The sequence below is a fragment of the Anoplopoma fimbria genome, chromosome 21 (assembly GCF_027596085.1).
Source record: "Anoplopoma fimbria isolate UVic2021 breed Golden Eagle Sablefish chromosome 21, Afim_UVic_2022, whole genome shotgun sequence".
Taxonomy (NCBI): domain Eukaryota; kingdom Metazoa; phylum Chordata; class Actinopteri; order Perciformes; family Anoplopomatidae; genus Anoplopoma; species Anoplopoma fimbria.
Genome location: NC_072469.1, coordinates 17,329,442 through 17,352,394, shown reverse-complemented (window position 1 = coordinate 17,352,394; position 22,953 = coordinate 17,329,442). Strand labels below are relative to the sequence as shown.

Sequence of the window (22,953 nt, the reverse complement as noted above, 5' to 3'; positions counted from 1 at the left end):
AGACCTTTCCATTTAACGCTTGAAAAAGGGGAAGTCCCTTTAGTTTAGTTAGTTTTACCATTTACCATCAGTGATGGACAAAATCTACATTACTTAGTCAAAGTTTACATTTTATGTTAACTCTATAGAGGGTCACAAGATGAATCTGAGGGGTCGTGAGGTGATTAATGGGAGAGGAAAGGAGAAAAAAAGAAATTTCTGCTACACATATCTGTGTTCATATCTTGAATTTCTTTCTAATCTTTGCATTATTGTGAAATAGTGGAGACTTTTTGCCTTTGGAGTCTGAAACAATTATTGAAATGAAACCATGTGAGAAGTAAAGAGGGGAAATGTCTCTTTGATGGAAATGCTAACAACTCAGAAACATCAGAAAAATGACAAGAAGCCCTGAACAAACACGTTTGTTTTTATACACAAGCCAAATGCTGTTAGTGGAGAAAAAGTACAATATTTTGCTGTCAATCTAGAGGTTTACTGCTAGCATGGCTGTAGACTCTTAGTATTGTTGCTGTGTTTTTAAGTTTACAATGGGTATTTGCTTTTAAACCACAGATTCTCCTCCAAGTCCCAGTATTGAGATCTCAGGTGTTCTGAAGGAGAAGGAGTCTGTCTCTATAAGCTGCTCAGCTCTCACTCCCTGTCCACACTCTCCTCCTAAACTCACCTGGAATCTCCAACAAGACCCTCACAACATTATAGAGGAAAACAAAGATCGAACCTTCACAACTAAAATCCAGAAGAACTTCACTCTGTCAGACAAAGACGATGGATTAAACATCACCTGTTCTGCCAGTTATCCTGTGAATGGAGGAAAAGATGTCAAGACAGCAGAGCAGAGAAAGACTCTCAGTGTTTCATGTAAGTGTTTGTTATTGGATCCAGTCAGAACACGACTATTCACAGGATGTGAGCTGCTTTGGATGAGTAACGTTAATCTCACATTTTCCTCAGACGCTCCCAAGGACACCTCTGCGTCCATCAGTCCATTAGGTCGGGTGTCAGCAGGTAGCTGGGTGAACCTGACCTGCTCCAGCAGAGCCAATCCTCCCGTCAGCAGCTTCACCTGGTTCAAGAACAGCAAAGATGGACCCGTCAATGTATCTGAAGGAGACGTTTACAGCTTTAATGTCACTGATGGAGGAGTTTATTACTGTGTGGCCATCAATGGGCTTGGTAATGAAAGATCATCAGAGGTCCATATTACTATTGAAGGTAACTATTAAAGGGACTTCTTCCATCTTTATTGTAACATGTCCACATTGTCTACATTTAGTCACTTTTATTTGTGTTTTTTTTGTCTTGTCTTGTGACAAAGATACCCTTCAAGAATTGGCTGCTGTTGTTGGAGGAACCATTGGGCTCATCGTACTCATCGGCCTGGTTGTCTGTGTTTGGTAAGTATCACTTATTAAAGGTGTCTTAAATACCATTTGGCACACTGCATATTAAACCTACCCTTATGTCTTCAAGGTGTTTAAAGTCGACACATCAAACTGCACAACAGAGTCAGGTGAGAACAAACAAAACTTGGTGTAGTTCTGTAAGTACTTGGAAGGCTCCGGCTTAAGGTTAAAAACACTTCCTGTTCGCTTTATTTACTTTTTGCAGAATCTGACTGTTGAAGAGACAGCAAGTGTACCAGAAGAGGACATCCATTACGGAGAGATTAACTTCTCGAGGCGTGGACCTGAACTCTCCTTAGCCTTGGTGCAGGACAGTGGAGAGCATCAGGACACGCTGTATACACAGGTCAAAGTGTCCAAGATGGCGAAAAACGCAACACAGACTGATGACGTCCCCGAGGATCTCTACGCTAAAGTGAAGAAACAATGAGTGATGTCTGTATACTTTTTCAAGAAGTTTCATCAGTCGGTTTGAAAGAGACAGGAGAAAATGCAATCTTCAGTTATTTAAAGGGGAACTCAAAACCTCCACACACTGCAGCTCTGAAAGTTTAGCCAGTAATCATGATGAAATTCTTTTTTTTAGACCCGACATATGACGCCACCTGTGAGATGAGAAATATAGGTCCTTAGGCTCTGAATATGGAACTATTCTAAAAGACAGCTCTGTACACACCTATCAATGTACTATAATATTATATTTACTTTTAAAATGTTTGTAATTTAGTTTCTTTCTTTACATTTTCTACAAGGCGTGTTTCATCTCATTTACTGATCTATTCTATTTCTTACATCTTTTGCATACCCTTTTGTATTCAAATTGTATTTGTATTGCTTCATAAATGAACATGAGACACATTCTCCCCATTTGTAGATATTTAATCATTGCACTGAAATAAAAACCATAGCATACAACTTCTAAACATACCTATTAATCTCAGTCGTATTTATTGGTCCAACATTTCACATATTGTGTGTAAACATCAACTGAAATCATACAACTTAATCACAAACATTACAAAAGCCACAAAATGAATTATGCATAGGTAACCCCTCTGAAAAGACTTCTACAATGTTCTGAGCACTTAATGGACTTCTGATATAAATTCAATTGCATATAAAGTTCAATTCAAAGTAAAAAGGGCATTTCCTGAGACCCAGTCAACAGTGTATTTAAGGATATGGTGCTAAAATGAACCTAAACTTTTTATGAGAAAAATATGTTAAAACGTATTTTGTCAGAACTCTGTACAAAAAAAGATCTTTGAGCTTCAGCCTGTAAACATTAGCAGCCCAGATGTATTGTTAAACGTCTCGAAGGCACCACAAGGCCGTGTTGATTGTGCTTTAGTACCATGCCAGGTCTTGTGAGTGAATAGAGGTAGTGACTTTAGCTTCTCTATATGATAAGTTTGACAGCGACACAGAAACCTAACCTTCATGTTGAGACAAACCACCAGTCTCTCTCACCAGTGTTATTAGTGGGAAGTCATGTCCAAAGTTATTGCATTGTAGATTAATAGCTTTTTATCTTTGACATCATTGTTCTTAACAGAAATCTCTTCATAAAAGAGAAAGACGAGAGTCACTGGTTGTGTTTTCACACACAGAGAAAGTTAATACTGGCCTAGCTATTGGTCTTTTTGAGGCGTAGTTTTTAATTCAACTGATGATTGAAAAAAAACAAAAAACTGCATAAACCATCTTTGACGGAGCAGTGAGTACTTGAACTCTCTTAAACCTTCATTTCAGCACATATCCTTTGTTGTGAAACCCAAAGAGGAGTGGGGACGTTTCTAAGCCACAGTGAAATCTAAACCTGCTTCTCCAATCTCAGTGTTTATGTTTACATGGATAAAACCCAAACTGTGGTTGCAGAACTAAGTTCTCTGTGTATGTAAACCCAGCCAGTGACTCCCGAGTGCACCCTAACGATCTGAATCCTGAGTCATCAGTGATTACCTCCCTGTTTCTGGTCCGTGGGATTTTTAATTGTGCACTCGGCCTTCCAGTGCCTTCAGCTCAGCCTCCACCTGAGCTGGCAGATCAGCTCCAACTTGCTGGGTGAAGTAGGCTCTCAACTCCTTCGTCTCGTTCTGCCAGAAGGACTTGGGCACGTCGAACAGGGCGCCCATGTCCACGCTGCTGCTCAGACCTTTAGTGTCGATGGCTCCATCTTCTGGCAGCCAGCCGATAATGCTCTTCTTGGCCGCCTCGTCCTCCCTCTCCCGGCTGCAGCGCCTGAAGATCCACTCCAGTGCGCGGGCGTTCTCGCCGAAGCCTGGCCAGAGGAAGGAGCCGGTCGCGGGGTCCTTTCTGAACCAGTTGACGTGGAAGATCTTGGGCAGGTGAGTGGGCGCCTTTCGGCTCTGCATGCTCAGCCAGTGAGCCAGGTAGTCGCCAAAGTTGTAACCGAAGAAGGGCCGCATGGCGAAGGGGTCGTGCATGATCGTCTTGCCTGAAGAATAAAGAATTGGCTTGAGTGATAGTACTAGTTACATCCTTATTATGCTATCATCCTAAAACACCTCATCAGTAGGAAAATCCTGTAATGGCTGATATATCATAGGTGATGACATAATATCTAAAAAACAGTCACTATAAAAAAATTGTGAACCAGATCAGAACTTTAAATCAGTACAAATGTATTTTACAGAAATGTAGACCACATGAAGCTCAGGTGTGTGCTTCAGTACCTTTATGTTCAGCAGCTGCCGTGGCCTCAGACCTCATGGAGGCTCCGATAAAGACTCCGTGTTGCCAATTGAAAGACTCGTACACCAGAGGGACTCCTACAACATCAACATTGTATCACGTTTAATGCACAGCTTTTTGTGTGTTGCTTGACTTCTCACGCTGATATGCAATATAAAGTGTAGCTGTAACGACTCAAACATGTAATATGTTAAAGAAGAAGACAACACAAGCACTGTTTTATTTTGGGTGTTTCTAGGCTTCTTTTTGTGGTTACAATGTAAATGAGACTTGCAGATGAACTTAAGATAATTTGGCTGACTTCCCTCTGTGACAGTCAAACCACAGAAGACTAACAACTTAATGTGAAAGGTAAAACATACATGGAAATGCCCTTCAAATAAAGTCTGCGACTATTGAGAGAGAAAACTCTGGAAGTTCAATGAGAGCAGCACCAACCTTCTGGTCTCCTGCCACCGAAGATGATGGCGTCAATGGGGACGCCCTCCTCACTCTCCCACTGGGGGTCAATGATGGGACACTGAGCCGCCGGGGCACAGAAGCGGGAATTGGGGTGGGCACACGGAGTCGAGCTTCCTATTTTTCATACAAACAGAAAAAAAAAAGTTTATTCTACCTTCAATGTCACAGTAATCTTTAAAAAAAAAATAAGGATTTTGTAATAATCTACATGTGAATATCATGGTTCATACATACCTTGAATTTCCCCCATGGGGATCAATAAAGGAATATAATAATACTGTGTCTGATCATCAGGTCTCTCCATTTTCTATAGATTGCATTGCTTTAACATACCACTAGATGGCACTGTATACACTATGGCTGTTCAGGTTTCACTTTACATATTAGTTTGATTTATCCAGAGAGTCTGTGATGGAAGAGATGGTAATGTAAACTAATGTGTGTCGTTAGCTTATTCTTAAAGTTTTATATGAGCTAGGCCTGCTTTGTTTGGAGCCTAACAGTAATTATAACTTTGTTGGCAATGAAATAAACACATGATTCAAGCTAAAATGAATCTGTAACACTGCTAAGTATGCAGTCATGTTCGTTAGAAACAAAAGGAGTCAAACCAATTCATCTTCTCTAGAACTGCTGAACTGCAAGCGGGACACTTTAGATTGATGTCTTCATAAAAGCCTTGGCGGCCCGCGCCGTTGTTACCTTGCTTCCATGTTTTGCCGTGCCAGTCTGTGAGCGTGACCCCGGCTGCGGGGGGGTCGAGGCCCTCCCACCACACTCCTCCATCGCTGGTCTCACCGACGTTGGTGAACACCGTGTTTTTGCCGATGGTGGCCATGGCGTAGGGGTTGGTCTTGTCCGAGGTGCCGGGAGCCACACCGAAGAAACCGTTCTCCGGGTTGATGGCCCTCAGTTTACCTTCAGGGACACACACGAGTAACATGAGCATTCGTAGATTCAACACCTACGACAGTGATTCTACGTGCGTGAGACTTCCTCCCCCCCTCTCACCTTGGCTGTCGAACTTCATCCACGCGATGTCGTCGCCCACACACTCAACCTTCCAGCCTGGCAGAGCTGGTTTCATCATGGCCAGGTTGGTTTTACCACAGGCACTGGGGAAGGCCGCCGCCACGTAGCGCTTCACTCCCTGAGGGTTGGTAATACCCAGAATCTGAGGAGGAGAGAGAGTGCTGATTATCATTATTACTTCTCCTTTTCATGAATACTCATCACTCTGACATCCTGGCCAAGCACTTTTCGAATGAAAGTCCATCATCTACATTAGTCTAAAATATAAACAACGATATGCTGAAATGTTATTTTACTATTTAATGTATTCTGTTACTGTAGGAATCCTTCTTATGCTACAGCAGAATGAGGTAGTTATGTAATAACAGTAATCATTTAATACTGGCAAAATGTATATTTATGACCAAAAGTAAATCCCATCACAGGATGCAATGTTGATACTGGCCTGCAGATTTTGACTTTTTGTTGGGACCATTCATTTCATTTTCACATTTTCTCCTGTAATAATATTTAATAAAAAGCCTATTATTTATGATTAAATTGTTTACTAGTATGTTTGCTTATAATTTGATTGATCAATCAAAAACATGTTTGCATTTCTCAAATTATCATAATTTATAAGAACTGCGTTTATAAAGATGGCTGACACATTTTACAGCATGCATCTTGATTCTTTGCATAAATTAGAGCAAGGCACTTTTGTCAGAAACAAAAGAGCATCTCATTCGTCCTTTACTTTGGTTATGCCTGAAGCACGATGCGCAGGCTTTAGGCAGCAATGTCTCACACTCACCAGCATGTGTTCGGCCAGCCAGCCTTCGTCCTTGGCGATGCGCGAGGCGATGCGGAGGGCAAAGCACTTCTTCCCCAGGAGAGAGTTCCCTCCGTAGCCACTGCCGAAGGACATGATCTGCCTGGAGTCTGGCAGGTGAGATATCAGCACCTTCTCTGGGTTACAGGGCCACGAGTTGACTAGAGGGGCTGCAAAGAGGGAAATACCAGAGAGGGGGGATTTGTAAGAACTTGTATGTTTTAAAGCAATAAGAAGCACTGAAACAACTTGTTTTCATGCTCTTAGAATGTGTACCTTTGAGTGGTAAAGGTCGTCCCAGAGAGTGCTGACAGCTGACAAACTCCGCCCCTTCGTACAGTTTGTTCAGCACAGGTGTGCCCATACGAGTCATGATCCCCATACTGGCCACGACGTATGGCGAGTCTGTCACCTTCAAACAGAACAACATTTTTATCATCCTGATCTACAACCTGCAACATTCCGTAAATAATAAAACCATAAAGTGCTACAGCAATTGATTAGAATATACTGCGGAACAAATTACTATAATAAATCATGGCAATTTATAGCAACCCAGCAAAGCCTTTATAGCTACAACACAGCAGGCTTATTGCTTTATTACACGCTTGTTTTCCATGAGTATAAAGTGTGGAGGAGCACAGTCAGTACCTGGACTCCATATTTAGTCAGAGGCGAGCCTACAGGACCCATACTGAAGGGAATCACATACATGGTCCGCCCTGAAGAGAGGACACAAAGAAGCAGGTACAACACATTGGTACAGTTTATTTTCCGCTATGTAATATAGGGTACTCAAACTGTACCCTGTGGAGTTTTTAACCACTAGTAGCATTGTGGAACAATGGTTATACGAGCGCCTCCCCGTTTTATTTGTAACATGCACCAAGACTTGGGCAACATGGGGTAACTTGCAAAAAAACGCAGCAATATACCAACTTCGGCAGACAGCTGGTGAATAAACAAGGATGTAAACACAGTATTTGTTAGACGTCAAAAATTCACACTACAAATGTTCAAATACTACTTTTTTCCTTCTTGATTCCGATACCTGAACATTTGTATCTGCCGATACCATGCACAGGGCTGATACCAGTGTGTTAAAAACAAAAATCTAATATTATTATTTTTAACAGCTGTATACCACTTAACCCTGTATGGATGTGATAGGATTGCTATATTTGTTTTTCTGGCCTGGCTCAGTTTAAACGCTTTGTAAAAGATGAACAAATACACAAACTAAAGCCTTGCACATTGTACACGGCGCATTTTGTGGAATTTCCAGTACAAACCACTTAGCTCGGGCTAACGTTAGACGTTTTTCTAGGTTAAATCAGAGGCATTTCCGATTCTGTTATTGAAGCAACTCTAATTCACACATGTTCAGATTAAATTATTACCATTCAAAAACTTTGAAAGTTTTAAAGAGATGTTGAAAACACACATATTATGGCAACAAGGGACAAACATGTTGTTTCAATGCACCCACGTACCTGCCATGCAGCCCGGGAAACGCTCCTGTCTGGCTGTCTGCCAGTCAGACTCGCTCATCCAGCTGCCCAGCTGGCTCTTGGCCCCTCCAGCAGGGATGGGGATGGTGTCCCTCTGGCTCTTGGTCACAATCACAGTCTTGCTTTCCACCCGAGCCACGTCCTTTGGGTCTGTACGTGCCAACCAACTGCAAAACGGAGCAGGAATCAAAGCATGATGCAAAATAATGTATTTGTGTGTGTGTGTGTGTGTGCAAGGACACAGAATTTAAAGCCCTTACCAGTTATCATATTTGTGAAGCCTCTTGACCATCCCCTCCTTCTCCAAACCTGCCAGGATGTTGGCAGTTTCCTGCGGCGTCCCCGTCACCACATGTACACCGGCAGGTTTACACTCATCCACCGCTCCCTTCACAAACTCAGCCACCGCCGGGGGCAGCGAGGGGATGGAGGCCAGAGACCGAACCCCGACACTCGCCCCAACACCACCATGTCTGAAAGAGATCGGGCATTTAAGTAATCATTCATTAACATGTGACCTACGGACATTCAAACTACATCGATGCAACGTACAGTTTAATCCTAAGCATAAAAATACAGCATGCCATTTTTTGAGATGACGAGAACATGAACAACAGCATTTGTTGGACTTGTCATGTGTAAGTCATTGGTGTCAACAAAGTGAAGACACTTGGTTTAGGTTCAGTCCATTGTTAGGTTAATTTGGCTCCAGATAGAACTGGGTCTGCATTATCATTGAGATTGTTCACATCATTATTCACTGCTGTTCGATTTTAACTTTGATATGTCTTCCAACAGCTTCTGATGGAGTTGCAAGAGCGTGAGGTAACACTTTTAACCCGAACCCAAATTGGAGTTAGTACAGTAGTAATTTTGACTTTGCTGCAGTTATTAGTACAACTGTGGAGCCTCAAACAGTCTTCTCCACATAAAGGGAGGCATGCGGGGGTCCGGCCTATTGTTTGAGATTAGCATGATATTCACAAACACCAGCCACTGAGGGGGCAGTGGATATGCAAGCTGTTAAAACACACGCCCGTGTGTGCGTCTCCTGTCTGTCCACGTTAGAAAACAAAGCGCACACACACACATCGTCTAATCCATTGTCTGGCTGTGGACAATGTGGATGACCCCAGATGACCTCTTTAAAAATTTGAAAAAAAAAGCCCTGCAAATAAGCATTTTAGCCCATGTTATTAAAACTATTTTCAACCATTAATTGGCCGACATCAATGGCTTACTTGAATGGGAATACAAATCACACTGTTCTACTTTTTTTTTTTTCCCAAAGACAATGGGGTCGTCCCGTCAAGTGCTGGCACGCGCCTCTCGATTGGCTGCACTGAGTGCACCATTATACGTGCATCACGTGCACCCTGACACGCGTCAACCTGTGTATGCAGACACACAAGCAAATCTGGTTGGCGTACAAAGGGCAGCAGGAACAGAGAGAGGCTCGCAGTGAGGGAGACGATAACGTGCAGCTTGACAGGGCAAAGAGCTGTCTGATGCCAACCTCAGGGTTCAAACTCCTTCAGATCAGGTGACCTGTACCCTGTTTAACCATTGATGTGGGAGCAATTAATCATGAACAGATTCCAGTTTGTGCAAGCTCGACATACAGCAAGAGACAGATTGGCAGCTGAATTCATCATTTATTGAGAACGATCTTGAATTTTGTTGTCTTGACAATAATTTGGGGATGGTTGTGGCTTAGGTAGTCGTCAAAGAAAGATAGGGGAGACATGCATGCCCCACTGTGACCTCGGTTGTAAAGATGGAATTACAAAATGATCAGAAACATGGCTGACGTGTGGCCGGATTTCAGATTATCTTTAGACTTTGTTAAATTGATCTGAACAGAAGATTGATGATTTTAAGGGGATCTAAAGAACACTAGCGTTACTGTATCATCTCAGTATCCTAGATCGACCTTTAGCCACAGAATGAAAGGCACCTTGTCATTCCCATCTGTGATAATAAATGACTCAACTCCACAGGACTTCTCTTGTCCCCAAATCAATTAGCTATGCTTCCAATAATCCACTCTGTGGTGCCACTAACTACTTCAACCATTTGGGGGGCGCTGAGTGTTAACATATTAACGTTGATGCGATTAGGATAAGGAAACATAATGAGTTGGACTGAATTTTAAATACATTTTTGTTGAAACAAGAGCTAGGATCAGAGATGAAAGCAGTGGGACGGGATAAGCAGCATTGTTTAGATTCATTTCCAGACTCTGATGACTTTTGCACCCAGTTCATCCCCACCCACCCATTCATCCTCTCACGCTTTTGTCACTGCCTCCCCCATTTCCTCACCCCATCCCCCGTACCTAATAAGAACAAGCATCCCTACGTTTTCTAAATGTAACATAGATTCATCCAGACATTAGCTTTTAAGGAAAGAATAAAGATGTGACTACTCTGCGGCATTAAAGATGGAGCATCAGTCTCTATTTTAATGGGGTGCAGAGTCTGAAATAATGGACGTTGTCCAGAGGGAGAACAAAGAAGGATCAATGGATAGATTAGTTAGATCTGGTATCTGTTCCCCTGGCTGTCTCTAGCTTCCAGCTGGGCAACTCTTCCTCCTAACACACCTCCAAATCAACAGGCCAATCCTCACTCAACACAACCCATCACGCCTACACTCCCCCTTCTCGCTGTTCCTGGTCAACGGCCTCTCTAGGGCACAGTCTGCAAAAAAGAGCCAGAGACAAGCAGAGTACCACTTAAAGCATGCACACATGCTCAATACTTCACACATAGTACAGCGAGTACCAGGTTAAAACACACACACAACACACACACACACACACACACACACACACACACACACACACACACACACACACACACACACACACACACAAGGAACATACTCCAGGACATTCAGGCAAACAGAGGACAGAAGACTTTAACTATTCACATGCCCTAAGAGGGGTCAGTGTCTCGCTCACGTGCATCCTTAATGACAAAATAACAGACCACTGGGTGCTCACATTGACTCCAGAGTCCCTGTGTGATGGGGTGTCATCAACAAGCCTGGAGGGGGAAAGTGGTGAAGAGAGGGAATGCAGAAAGACAGCCTTTTTTTTTTTTTTTTTTTTTTTTTTCTAAATCAGATCTAAGAGTGGAGTGGCGTTATGTTAAAGCTACAACTCCTTGCTCAATGACATCCGCCTTTAGGCTGGGCACCGAGATCAGGTCGGACAAGTTTCCGGCAGGAGACAGGAAAGCGAATGAAGATTTAAGAATCCTGGAATAAGAGATAAGAGATAAGATAATCCTTAAAGCCCAAGGTGTCATCTCATTGGAAAAGTATCTATAAATCAAGTATTATTATTCACTGTTGTGTTAAATGGTCCAAATGGAGGCGATTTCAGTTGTAAGCCTGAAAAAAAAGTGCATTTTAACTGCATATTTAGTTGTTTTTTAATATAATATAGCCATTTTGTGCACTCTGAACTATTCTGAAACACCCAGCCCAATGATACTCTCTTAACACGAGCTTAAGTACAATGACACATATTGCTCACGAAGCTAAAACTAATTTTAAATCCCCCCAAAAAAGACAAAGTCCCAGTTACTCACCTTCGTAATACTCCCAGCAACAGGCACGACATGTTCGCTCTAATAATAAAAAAAAACTAGCTTATAAAAAATGAAAGTGCAAAAAAGCAAAGGCACATCTGAGTGCTCTGCAGAGGCGGAGAGAGGAGCGGTGCTGTCTGGAGCTGGTCGCAGCTCGTATCTGAGCTCTGAGGGGACCTTGCACTTTGTTCAACGTGGACATCCACACGGATAGCCCTTGGTGTAACCAGTGAACTAGCAGCCGTCCTGGTACACGCACACACTGTGTACAGATAACTTTTCCCGGAGTGTCCGCGAACGCCTCACTGCTTTCAAACGTGAAGAGGGCGCCGCAGAGATCTCCTCCTATCAACGCCGAGGAGGCGCGTCCGCGTCCACAGCACAGATGTAGTTTACTTCTTCTTCTTCGGAGGTTGTGTCCATATTGTTGTGTTTCCCCTCCTCCGAACTATACGGACCTATCGGCCGGTTGCCCCTCCCGACAGACACAAGAGAGCCCCGCACAAACAACAACCGCCGAAAAACTAGCGCAGGGGCACAAACCCGGAAATAGGAGAAACAGATCGCACACGACCCATCTCCATGGATACTGACTGTAACGAGATAGACGAGTTTAATACAGGTTTTAGTTGTTTGGGGCAATCTACCTTAACACTGCCTTGTACAAGTTACAAGTTAATGTTCTGGTTTTGTATTTTGTAGTTTTGTATGGTCTAACCCTGCAGTCCATTCAGGGCCAGGCCTCGGGTTTTGGTGACCCCTGAACAAGATTTTGTTTGTGACAAAACTCCCACTTTCTGTCTTTTTCCACACACACTTTGTATATTTTTTGGTGGATTGATATAGCATCTTAACTTGCTTATAATATACAATTTTGACCATGATCATGTTCTGGTAATGTACAAATTTCTCCCCGGGGATCAATAAGGTATTCAGATTTTCAGTGTATATTTTAAGTTGTCCCAAGCCATTTTTATGTTGGGCCTATTTATATCTCCATTACCTATTAATCTGCTGATTAGTTTTTTGATTGACAGATTAATGATTCATCGATTACTGAAGAATGTCCCTCACAATATCCCAGAGCTCCAGTTGCTTGTTTACTTGATGGCTTGAACCCTGAAGATGCACACTTTCCTTTATCAGAGAAGATTTAAAAAAAAAAAAAAGCTGCAAAACCTCCCATTTGAAAAGCTGGAAGCATCGAAGAAGTGATTATAAAATACTGTACTACAAAACACTTGATTTTCTGTCAAATGATAACTCAACTACTCGTTTCAGCTCTAATTTAAAAAAGTACATTTTTAAAGAATCAAAACTTAGCTGAAAATCTTCCCTTCCTTCAAACCAAAATGAAACACACACTTTGCGATTTAGGACATTGTGTTACATAATGTTTCAGGACTGGAGCTCAGATTTCAAGCAGATCTCTTTTGCTGCCACTAGAGCCTGTAAAGAAGCCCACTGAGAGTTTAGTCAATCTAGGAAAATATTGTAATCATCACTTTTACAACACTGATAAGCCTGCTGTCTGAGTGAAACAGCTCTGACCTCTAGACATGAGCCAGCTGGAGGATTCCTCTTTATATTAACAGTTCAGGTCGTCTAGATTTTTTAAATGGTGTGTTTCCTGTTAATGTGTCTCTCTGTGCACTGGGGGAGGGGTGTACTGTACGAGCTGTAGGCAAGAGGGGAGTGAAGGGGTGGGGGCTGGACATGGGAATATACTGTAGATATGAGATAAAGAGGGAAACTTAAGCCCTCGTGTCTCATGGTCTCTGTTAGGGCCTGCAGAGTCAGCAGCCAACCACAGAGGGCCCAAAGCACATGGAGAACACGCACATGGAGAACACACACACACGCACATGGAGAACACATACACACACACACACACACACATACACATACACACACACACACACACACACACACACACACACACACACACACACACACACTTATTCACAATGAATGAATGCCTACATGCTATACAGCCACAACTGCAGTCCATGGTTTTGAAAAGGGAACATTCAACAATGCAGCAACTGGCAAAAACTACAAGAAGCTGTGACATGCTTTAATCATTTAGCCACACAGCTGGGACTTCGGCCTTTAGAAATCGTATCTGTTTGTCAAAAGTCACCGTGAGAAATAGCAACACTTCTGTTGCTATTTGAGGTTAAGTCTCATCCTATGAAGATGGTTCACCCTGATTTTAGAGGCCAACCGCCACAATTAAACAGTCTAGAACAATCAAAATGACACACATTAAAAGAAAGGCAGACAATGATTTTGATTTCTCTTTTTTGACTGATTTGCAATGAGAAACAGATTTTACCAGGGCATAAAGTAGAGTCTTAAGACTACTATATATGATAAAATGCTGACCGTGACCATGTGTCCTTGAATTTTTGTTTTTCACAGCAAAATTTAAACATTTCCCCATCAGCTATTTCCAAAGGTCATATAAGGTTTATTTGCAATTCTTAATCAGTGTTGTGCAATGCAAGCTGTTTTTTTTAACAAGCTGTGTCTTGCTACAACCATTTGGATCTTACTCAGGAATATTAATTAAGTTTTCTTCCTGTGTGTCTGAAAGATGAAATTGCAGCACAGAAACTTAACATTATATAGTACATTCATTTAGCGGCCTGTTTTGCGTAACAAGCAACTTACAACAGATTTCGGCCCATGCTGAACGAAAAATATTCAAATATGATATATAGTAATATAAAAGAAGTGTAATATGCCGTTGAGTGATAAACTGTATGTTGAGATAGTTTACATTTCAACACAATTGAGTCGCAACGTTTATATGGTCATATTGTATCTGTGGAGGGGGCTGTTGAAGTCCCGCTGTACAAAAGATTATTTCCTGACAAGGTCACAGATCTTAAAGTTCTCCCCCCGTTTCTACCTCCTCCCATCTCTCTCTGCCCACTTTTGTTCATATAGACGACCTTTGTCCTCAATATTTCTCAACAGCCTCCCTGTACAGAATAACACGCTGCACTGAGTTTTAATCACTCACTCAATCAAATCAAAGAATCAATAACTAATGGTGCTGGAACCGTAAACAATTGCAACCTTCGCCCTTTGGATCCAACTTCTCCATTGCCTGATGAGTGATGTATTATTTGTGTTTCACTGTGTGGTACTACACAGTACAGAGTACATAGTCTGAATCCGGTACAACACAGAGTATGTTGGCATAATGGTGGCATGTAGTGGTGCGGATGACTTTGGCACTGTTTGTGGTCACAATGGGAGGCTCGGCCTTCTTTTCTGCCCACTCAGGATCCTGTATTTGTTTCAGGCTTTAACCTGACTGGGTCGACCCCCAGCTCTGTCCACACCGCTCCTGATGAAAGAGCAGATGTACAACAGCTGATTCCTGAAATACTGGTCGCAATAGCATACACATTTTGGCCTCAGGTTTACGCTGATCCGTACTGTGATAAAGTGGTGCTCTCCTGCTATTGGGATTGTTTCATTGCAAAGACCATGGATATGTGTCTTTACATCAATATTTAATACTTTAACTCAGAAAAGCTACATAGCAATTTACAGTTGAATACTTTTCAATATGTATATTTTACAGAAGAATCTTTGTGTCGTTGAGGCTTATGGGTCATATACCCTTTTAAATAAGCAAAGGATTTAGATTTTTGACATGACCTCACAGGTTTACTCTGATGCTGTTAATGCCACAGAGAACTATTATTTACTCAATTTAGAACAGTAGCATCACCTAGTGGACACACTGAGAACAGAAAAAAGAAACGTTATGAAATGGTAATGAGAACCATTGCAATATACAGTATGTGATCACTTGTAGAAGAGGGTTTAATAAGATAATAGAAACTGTATTTGTGCACACTACTCAAGCAAAACTGCTCCTTAGGATGGGTTGATATATTCAGTAGATCCATTTTGCACTATAACCTCCATTTCATTGTCATTGTGTTTTATGTTCGTATACATATTTTGTATATATATATTTATACGTGTACATAGTAGTAACCTGTTTTTGCCTCCCTTATTCTACCTGCTGTCCTTGTTTTCAGTTGTATTTGTCTATTTCATTTCATTATACATTTTTCCAAATACGTTACTGCAGTGAAATGTATTTATTTTACTGCTTTATATATATGAACTCTTACGTGTTATTATTAATAATAAAAAAAAAAGAGACACCCATAATTATACTTTTTCATCCCCGCTCCCATTTCTTACGGGAAATGCCAAAGCTTCCTTGAAACTAAAAGTCCCAGAATGCAACAGGATCAAGTGAGTAAAGTACGGAACTGTCCAAACCTACTTTCATTTTCGTTTTTTTATGCTGACTAACTGTGAGTATTGTGCAGTGTCGTGCACGGCATCGAATTACACACAAATACCAGCTTGTTATTCTCTTTATCGCGGCGTTGTTGAAGTGTAAACGCTCCAGCTAACTTAATCAACTACATTTGTTGTCAACAGAGGCGATATGGCGTCTCTGGATATTCGTTTCGACTCGAAGAAACAGGTGAGCTCGAGTTTTCTGCGAGCATTATTAATCAAGTGCTATATGTTTGTTACCGACATTTTGAAAACACTTGGGTCACACTCTTGGGTGACGCTGACAGGTGAGACAGGTCAGATCAGTGTTTATTCTGATGACTAGACAGACAGCAGGTGAGGTGAGCTGTCAGGTGTTCAACGGCCTGTTGAGACGTGTGAGCAGCTCTTTCACTAAATATCCTTCATATAGATACACTGATAAAAAACAAAGAGCAAAGTGATCAGAACTGAATCATGTGATCTCTTCATTGCAGGTGGATGATTTCAACCAAAAACTCACCAAAGAGGTGATTAATCCAATATTCACAAACCTCTCCCAACTGTCCAATGAATGTATCTTCGTCACATTGATATGAACAGTGTTACATAATGTTTTTGTTTTTTTAACACAACAGGCGGAGGACTTGGTGTTCAAATTATTCCCTCTGAAGATGGAAGAGCTGCAGATGCTGTTGAAGGTATCGATGCACAATACAAGTTTTTTTACAATGATGTTTGTTGAGACCAAATCCCCATAATTGATTGTTTCAGAGTATGTCAGTCTCTGAAAAGTGGACAAAAGCAAACAGGACATTTATGTTATTTTCTGCCAGACATCTTTCAGCTGTGATAACCTGGCATCCCTGAAGGCTCCGCTGGACATCCCGATACCTGACCCAGCTAAAGAGGAGGCCAAACGCAAGAAGAAAGAGGAGGTGTGTGCCACGCTCAGTATTACTGAGGCTTTATTGTCTGAAAAAGAATATATATTCAACTTTAACTGAGGGAGCATGCTTGTGGGAAGCAGTCCAAATACATTTAAGCATCTGAGTGTTAAGAAATCTCTATTTGAGTACAATAATTGTCACTAGGTTGAATTTGCAATTATCTGCAATTTGTTAAGAGGCAAACACTAAATTTTGAACATTTCAGAGGCTTTAAGATGTTGAATGGAAAGTAAATACCAGTGCCATATTATATAAATGTCATTGGCTTCACAATGAGGAGTCTCAGGTAAGTATTTTATTTTCTTAACCATTGAATTTCTTCAGGAGCGCTGCATAAAGCCTCTCAAATGGGATCCTCAGTCAAGGATTTATATTAAGCGCTTGATATAATATCAAGGCACAACACTTAGTCATCTGTTACCACGGCTACCAACCACTGTTTGATTTCCAAGGACTGCTTTGCAAATTGGCAGTGAGTGGTCCTTTTATGTTGGGTGAGTAAAAAGGTAATAATCTAAATTTAACCTGAATTATGCGTTTTATTTGGGTTTAAATCATATTCAGATTTTTTTATTCGACTAATACTGAAAATAATTCCCATTAACGGGATAGAAGTATCCTGCAGGTGCTCTGTGCAGCACAAAACGATCGTTGACTCGAATATGAAAGCAAAGAGTCACTAAAGCATAAGAATTGTTTTCACCTTTTACAGCATTCCTAATTTATACTGATGCCCCCTATATTTTAGCATTGTCTCATATTGCACACACTGATTTAGAGGAGGAAAAAGTGCAAAGCTGCCAATGTCAGTAGCTCTATGTCAAGGAAAAAGGGGGTTGAAGGTGTGTTTGGGATCATACAGCAGCTCAGGGGAACAAACCTGAGGCTGTGTTCATAAGCGTTGTGGGACTGCTGGAACTAGGTTACCATTTCTTATACAAAGAAAAAGATCCAGCTTTTGACATCTTCATTTAGCCACAGAAAAAAAAAGCATGTGGGAGAGCTGTCTTAAGAGATTAATAGGCAGCGAAAACTCTCTGACCTGCTGCCTTCTGTTCTTACGTTGCAGAAGGAGGAGAAGGAGGGGAAGGAGGGGAAAAAAGACAAGGACAGCGATAAAGAGGATGAAGATTCAGGTAGAAATGATGAATAGACATAATGCAGTCACTATTAAACAAGAATATCACTGTTTTTATTCCTCTTTGTTTGAAGTGTGCTGTTCATGAACATATTTGTTATGAGGTGAAGGTTTGCTACTGACATGAATGTTTTGATATTGTGACTGATTGAAGAAATGTTTGCTGAATTTTTTTAAATTAATTTCTTTGGTCCACCAGGGCCTCCTTGTGGCCCCATCTGCACCAACGAGCGAGTAGAGAGTCTCCTGCAGAAGGTGAAGCCTCAGATCCAGACACTGAAGGAGAAGCTCAACATGGTCAGTCAGTCTCTTCCTTTTATACCAATAAATCCATCTAAGTGTGGTCACTAGCTTTATGTTCTTGAGTGTGTGTGTATTGTAGCTTTAATAACAGGACTAACTGTGAAAATTAGGACAAACTCACATAGCACACTAGATATTAATAATTTCAAATTTCCTTGGCAGGTGTCAATGTGGGTGCAGCTCCAAATCCCTAAAATTGAAGACGGTAACAACTTTGGAGTGGCTGTCCAGGTTGGTAGCTGATGATGGTTTGGTGAAGCAGCAGAATGATTCTCTTCTAAAATGTTTTGGTTCATGTTTCGTGTGAAGTGTATCCAGTTAGGTTAATCATGTTTGTTTGTCCAACAGGAGAAAGTGTTTGAGCTGCTGACCAACACACGCACCAAGATCGAGGGGTTCCAAACTCAGATTGCAAAGTAAGAGCGCCCACACCTACGCTGCTAGCTTGTGATAGATTTGTTTTATTAGAAATATAAACAAAATATGCAGTCACACTAACATAATGCTTTATTTTTTACATCAACGCGTCCACACGACACAGCTGTTGTCAGTTGGCTGGTTGTCTGTTCAGCTTGCATTTGTCATGTTAGTAATTTGCTGAGATCAACCCAAATAGGTGAAACAAAACACAAGTGTCAGACAGCTGTTAGCCAATCATGGACTGTTCTGAACATAGACACAAGTAGTCACAATATCTGAAGACACCTTTTTATAAGGGCTACAAGGCCTTTCGAAATTTTGACCATTACATCTTCTTTCAGGGAAATCTGTGTATTGAGTTTATGCATCAGTGTGATATGAAAGAACCCTTTCATTTTAAAGCAAAACTGTTACTTTTATGTTAATAAATAAAACAATATTCCACTCACAAATTAAAAATTGAATTAATAACCAAGAAAGCACACTGTAGCTCAATTCAGTACACCTGCTAGCTTATGGTGGCTAATATTAGTTCATGTTAGCAAACTAAAGGTAAATATTACAGTGTAACAGACATTACTGAGCAAGCTTACTGACTTCATTACATTTTATATTTTTTATATTTTGCATTTAAGCATTTAGCTCAACAGTAGTTTAGCAATTAGCATTCACAGTGTCTGCTGTTCAGTTATAGTCACAATCTGGATTTAATCATAATGGGACACTCACTGATATTAAAGATGATTAGACAGGAATATATCTTGTTGATGATTGTAATAAAGGAATTATGAGTAAGTTTTCTTCCCTCTGTTTGTTAGATATTACAATGAGAGAGGTGATGCTGTGGCCAAAGCCTCCAGACAATCCCACGTGGTAAGAATTTTATGTTGTGTATGTTGTCAGACTGGTTCATTGTAACACATGTATGTGTGTTTCCGTGTACTCAGTGATGAGTGTTCATTTTGTGCCACCTGCACACCGTCTGCTGTATTTGTGTGTAAAGTAATGAGTTATTATGACAGTGTTCTGTCCCGGATAAATAGGAACATGCTCGATGTACGGTATGCTTCTGCATATAAACTGTGCTGTGTGCTTCCTTCTGCAGGGAGACTACCGACAGCTGGTTCACGAGCTGGACCAGTATCAGTACTGTGAACTCCGCCTTGTGATCTTGGACATCTGCTGCACATATGTAAGACACATAAGACACATTTTTAAAACCATTGTATTTCACATGAGATTGTGTAGAAGAATCTGAAAATGGTTAAAAATCAGATTGTATAAAAACTGTAAACACACAACAGATTTAAATTGAAATGTTTGCAGCCCGGTGACATGTCACCTGGATATTGTAAATCACATGCATCAAAATTAATTTACCATCTGTTGCAATCATGCACCCTACTTTGAATACAACTATCCACACATCTATAAAATATTCCAGTCGTGTCCCAGCAGCAGGGACGGTGCCTAAATGGAATCCATTCCTTCTTAATAGGAGGGTAATTAAAGTAATTGCTGTGCTTGTGTTAAATTGATTAGCGTTCCATCTCCTATCCATTAATCACTGTTGTCTTCTTACTCTGTCTATTGTCCTCCTGTGTTTGATGCTGTTAATGAATAAAGCACTACAGGTGATGATGAAAGGAGCTGTTACACACAATAACGGCTCTGGATCTGGGATTCTCTTTGTCTCTTATCACTGCCTCTGACCTTTATGTCTCTCACATGCTGTCGATCCTCCTTAAATCTTTCTCGCACTACATATCCACTGATGTCTTTCTGTATCTCTCTCTCTCTCTCTCTCTCTCTCTCTCTGCAGGCTGTGCTGTTTGACGTCATTACCAAGAACTATGACAAGATCAAGAAGCCCAGAGGATCCGGCAAAGCTCTCATCTATTGAGACTAGAGCAGGCTCACCGGCTTACAAGATACAACTACTATAATATGACGCTAAAGTAACTAAACACCTGTTCTGACATGCGTTCATTCATTTTGGTATCAAATTACACAATAAAGCAAGGTCACTCGGATAACTCTCTGTTGTTGTTTTTTTGTCACAATGGGAATTTAAAATCTGGTTTTAGACCAATATTTGCCTACAATGAATGTATTCATTATATTCTTATTTTTATGACGCCAGAGGCAAGTATGTTGTCAAGGTATTTTTAGAGGTGATATATATTCACTTCCCCTAATCTAAAGCCTTCTTACACTCCATAACTTGAGGCTGAGCTCAAGTTATCCCAAAAACTTGCATCACCAAAACATTATCTACTAAGAGTTTCATACTACTGAGGCTGTTTGTGGATGTCCTTGGTGGTAAACAGTTCCTCTCCCGGCAAACCAGGACAGGCCCAGCTCGGTTTGAGTCTGTACCACCCTTGATAGAGTCCTCTCCATACCAGGTAGCCCAGAGCTCCTCCCAGATGCTGGGAGGGGAACTTGGGGAAGTGTGCAAGCAAACAAATCAGCAGGAACATCCAAACAGTGAGCAGAAATACACACAGGAGGAAGATGAACCGTAAAGGGGCCCCAGGAGACCTCTGCAGAGCCTTTGTTTGAGCCAGGTGAAGACTAAAGACGGATATTTCCTCCACAAGCAGCAGGCAACACAAGCAGACAATGAGGACGTCCTGGGATACTTCGTAACCTCTCCACACCATGTTGAATCTGAGGCAGGAGGCTTTGGACTGGCCTTCATGCAGGAGCAGTAGGGGCTGGATGGAGGAGGCGGAGCCTTGAATATCCTGGCCGGGGGTCATGGGTTCATAACAGATTCCTGCTGCATCCTCCAGCAAGGTCAGGAGACGGCGACAGCCCCACCAGAGAAACCCGACAACTCCCATCCGAGAGAGGTGACGGAGGAGGAGAGAAGGGGAGTGACGGGCTGAGATGGAGAGGAGAACGATGAAGGAACCTGTGAAGACGCAGGTCCAACCCCAAGTGGACTTCAAGAACTTCCTGCAAGAGGGCAGACATCAGTGTTGCATGATACGTCACTGTATAAATTGTAATAAGACATTACAATAATGCAATAATAATAATAATAATTTTGCCCCAGCCAGTCGAATCCACTAGAACTTTACAAGGTAGACAGTTCACATAGTTCAACATATAAACAGCACAGCAATGGATTTGTTACAGTTGAAGGTAAAGACAAGTTTGTACGTTCATCTTTATGAATCCACTCAAACTTGTTCTGCCAAAGGATGAATGATGGATTAGCTAATGGCTTCACACATCATGAGTTATATCAGACCAAGTGCACTGAATAACCTTCACAAAAAAGCCTCATGGGCATTTAGTTCATGTATAAAGTTGTATTTACTTACAACTTACTTTAAAATGTGCGGTTTGATAAACACCAATAAACATACCATTGAAATAACTAACTGAACAGTGGCCGCAAGTGAGCGTGTAAATTAAAATGCACCTTCACTTGTGCTGCTAGTATCTGTAGCATTAATGCATTATTGATACTGATTGTTTACATTTTTATTTATATTTTTTGTTTACATTTATTTTTTGTGAGGGGAAAAAAAAGAATATCCCTGGGATTAATAAAATAAATTATTCTTCCTCTATTCCTAAAAAAGTAATGATTGACAGTTTATAGACTCTTCCAAAGTAGGCAATGACTTGATTTATGTAATGTCATTTAGCATATAATCCATATGAATGAATATACCTACTTCACTATATTTGGTGTCACTATCTTCTTCAATGTGCCAGGTTTTAAAGGAGAATGCAGGTGCAGCTGAAAATCATGCAGCCACTTTATTCAATATTCATTTCTAACAGTGGCAACTAGTTATAAACATGAAATGTCCATTTAGGAGTAGAAACACAACCATGCAGTACCTGTACAGGTAGTTGTTGCTGTTGGCGAAGATGCTGTACTTTGACACCCAGAAACTCAGCAGAGGACCAAACAGAACCAAAGCAGACAGCATCAGGTGGAAATGTCGTCTGAGCAGGCTGCTTCCTAAAATCCTGGCCAGTAAATTGGTCACAAACACCAGAGCAGCATTCAGGAGTCTGAGGAGGAATTTTCCCACAAGAATCACCTCTGCAGCCATCTTGTGTAACTTCTCCAAGTTGATCTCTGGTGAGAAGCCATTTGAGGAGTTTTCAGTCTCTGCATCCATGTTTATCTGCTTCTCGATGACACCTTTTGTAGTTTTGGATTGAATTTTGACAGTGTCTTCCCTTTTTTCTCTCTCTTCCAGTCCAATTAGAGCCTTGTGTTTGAGTCTGCCTCACTTTCTTTTGTCTTTGAAAGG

General features: G+C 41.3%; 4 protein-coding genes across 5 annotated transcripts in view; 2 read left to right on the top strand and 2 right to left on the bottom strand.

Annotated features, from left to right (window-relative positions):
- Positions 1–2,160, top strand: part of LOC129110758 (myelin-associated glycoprotein-like) — a 12,792-nt gene extending 10,632 nt beyond the window's left edge. For both annotated transcript variants that reach the window (XM_054622957.1, XM_054622958.1), the window contains 5 exons: positions 556–861; positions 955–1,215; positions 1,319–1,397; positions 1,474–1,513; positions 1,612–2,160. In XM_054622957.1, coding sequence (XP_054478932.1) covers positions 556–861; positions 955–1,215; positions 1,319–1,397; positions 1,474–1,513; positions 1,612–1,836 — 911 coding nt within the window. In that variant the 3' untranslated portion in view covers positions 1,837–2,160. The remainder of the gene's footprint in view (positions 1–555; positions 862–954; positions 1,216–1,318; positions 1,398–1,473; positions 1,514–1,611) is intronic.
- A 104-nt stretch (positions 2,161–2,264) lies between these two features.
- On the bottom strand, positions 2,265–11,899 carry LOC129110756 (phosphoenolpyruvate carboxykinase, cytosolic [GTP]-like). Its single transcript, XM_054622954.1, has 11 exons — positions 11,537–11,899; positions 8,198–8,410; positions 7,920–8,104; positions 7,078–7,148; positions 6,703–6,838; positions 6,409–6,596; positions 5,595–5,757; positions 5,286–5,501; positions 4,560–4,697; positions 4,103–4,198; positions 2,265–3,864 (listed from the first exon to the last, which is right to left on the bottom strand). Exons 1-11 carry the CDS (start codon positions 11,566–11,568, stop codon positions 3,395–3,397), a joined length of 1,908 nt encoding a protein of 635 aa, XP_054478929.1. The 5' UTR covers positions 11,569–11,899; the 3' UTR covers positions 2,265–3,394.
- Positions 11,900–15,807: 3,908 nt separating this feature from the next.
- On the top strand, positions 15,808–20,703 carry psme1 (proteasome activator subunit 1). The gene is made up of 12 exons (XM_054622629.1): positions 15,808–15,888; positions 16,019–16,064; positions 16,354–16,386; positions 16,495–16,557; positions 16,693–16,794; positions 17,876–17,942; positions 18,144–18,241; positions 18,410–18,478; positions 18,596–18,663; positions 19,486–19,540; positions 19,773–19,859; positions 20,490–20,703. The coding sequence occupies exons 2-12, from the start codon at positions 16,026–16,028 to the stop codon at positions 20,568–20,570; spliced, it is 762 nt and encodes a 253-aa protein (XP_054478604.1). The 5' UTR covers positions 15,808–15,888; positions 16,019–16,025; the 3' UTR covers positions 20,571–20,703.
- Positions 20,704–20,958: 255 nt separating this feature from the next.
- LOC129111038 (fat storage-inducing transmembrane protein 1) lies at positions 20,959–22,862 on the bottom strand. The gene is made up of 2 exons (XM_054623330.1): positions 22,532–22,862; positions 20,959–21,631 (listed from the first exon to the last, which is right to left on the bottom strand). Exons 1-2 carry the CDS (start codon positions 22,816–22,818, stop codon positions 20,959–20,961), a joined length of 960 nt encoding a protein of 319 aa, XP_054479305.1. The 5' UTR covers positions 22,819–22,862.
- Positions 22,863–22,953: the final 91 nt, after the last annotated feature.

Excerpts from the sequence above, each read along its gene's own strand:
- psme1 (XM_054622629.1), top strand. The coding sequence starts at position 16,026 with ATGGCGTCTCTGGATATTCGTTTCGACTCGAAGAAACAG. Across the intron at positions 17,943-18,143 it reads TAAAGAGGATGAAGATTCAG|GGCCTCCTTGTGGCCCCATC; the intron begins GTAGAAATGATG and ends TTGGTCCACCAG. Across the intron at positions 18,242-18,409 it reads TGAAGGAGAAGCTCAACATG|GTGTCAATGTGGGTGCAGCT; the intron begins GTCAGTCAGTCT and ends TTTCCTTGGCAG.
- LOC129111038 (XM_054623330.1), bottom strand. The coding sequence starts at position 22,818 with ATGGATGCAGAGACTGAAAACTCCTCAAATGGCTTCTCACCAGAGATC. Across the intron at positions 21,632-22,531 it reads AGCAACAACTACCTGTACAG|GAAGTTCTTGAAGTCCACTT; the intron begins GTACTGCATGGT and ends GCCCTCTTGCAG.
- LOC129110756 (XM_054622954.1), bottom strand. The coding sequence starts at position 11,568 with ATGTCGTGCCTGTTGCTGGGAGTATTACGAAG. Across the intron at positions 7,149-7,919 it reads TTTCCCGGGCTGCATGGCAG|GGCGGACCATGTATGTGATT; the intron begins GTACGTGGGTGC and ends TCCTCTCTTCAG. Across the intron at positions 6,597-6,702 it reads ACGACCTTTACCACTCAAAG|CCCCTCTAGTCAACTCGTGG; the intron begins GTACACATTCTA and ends CCCTCTTTGCAG.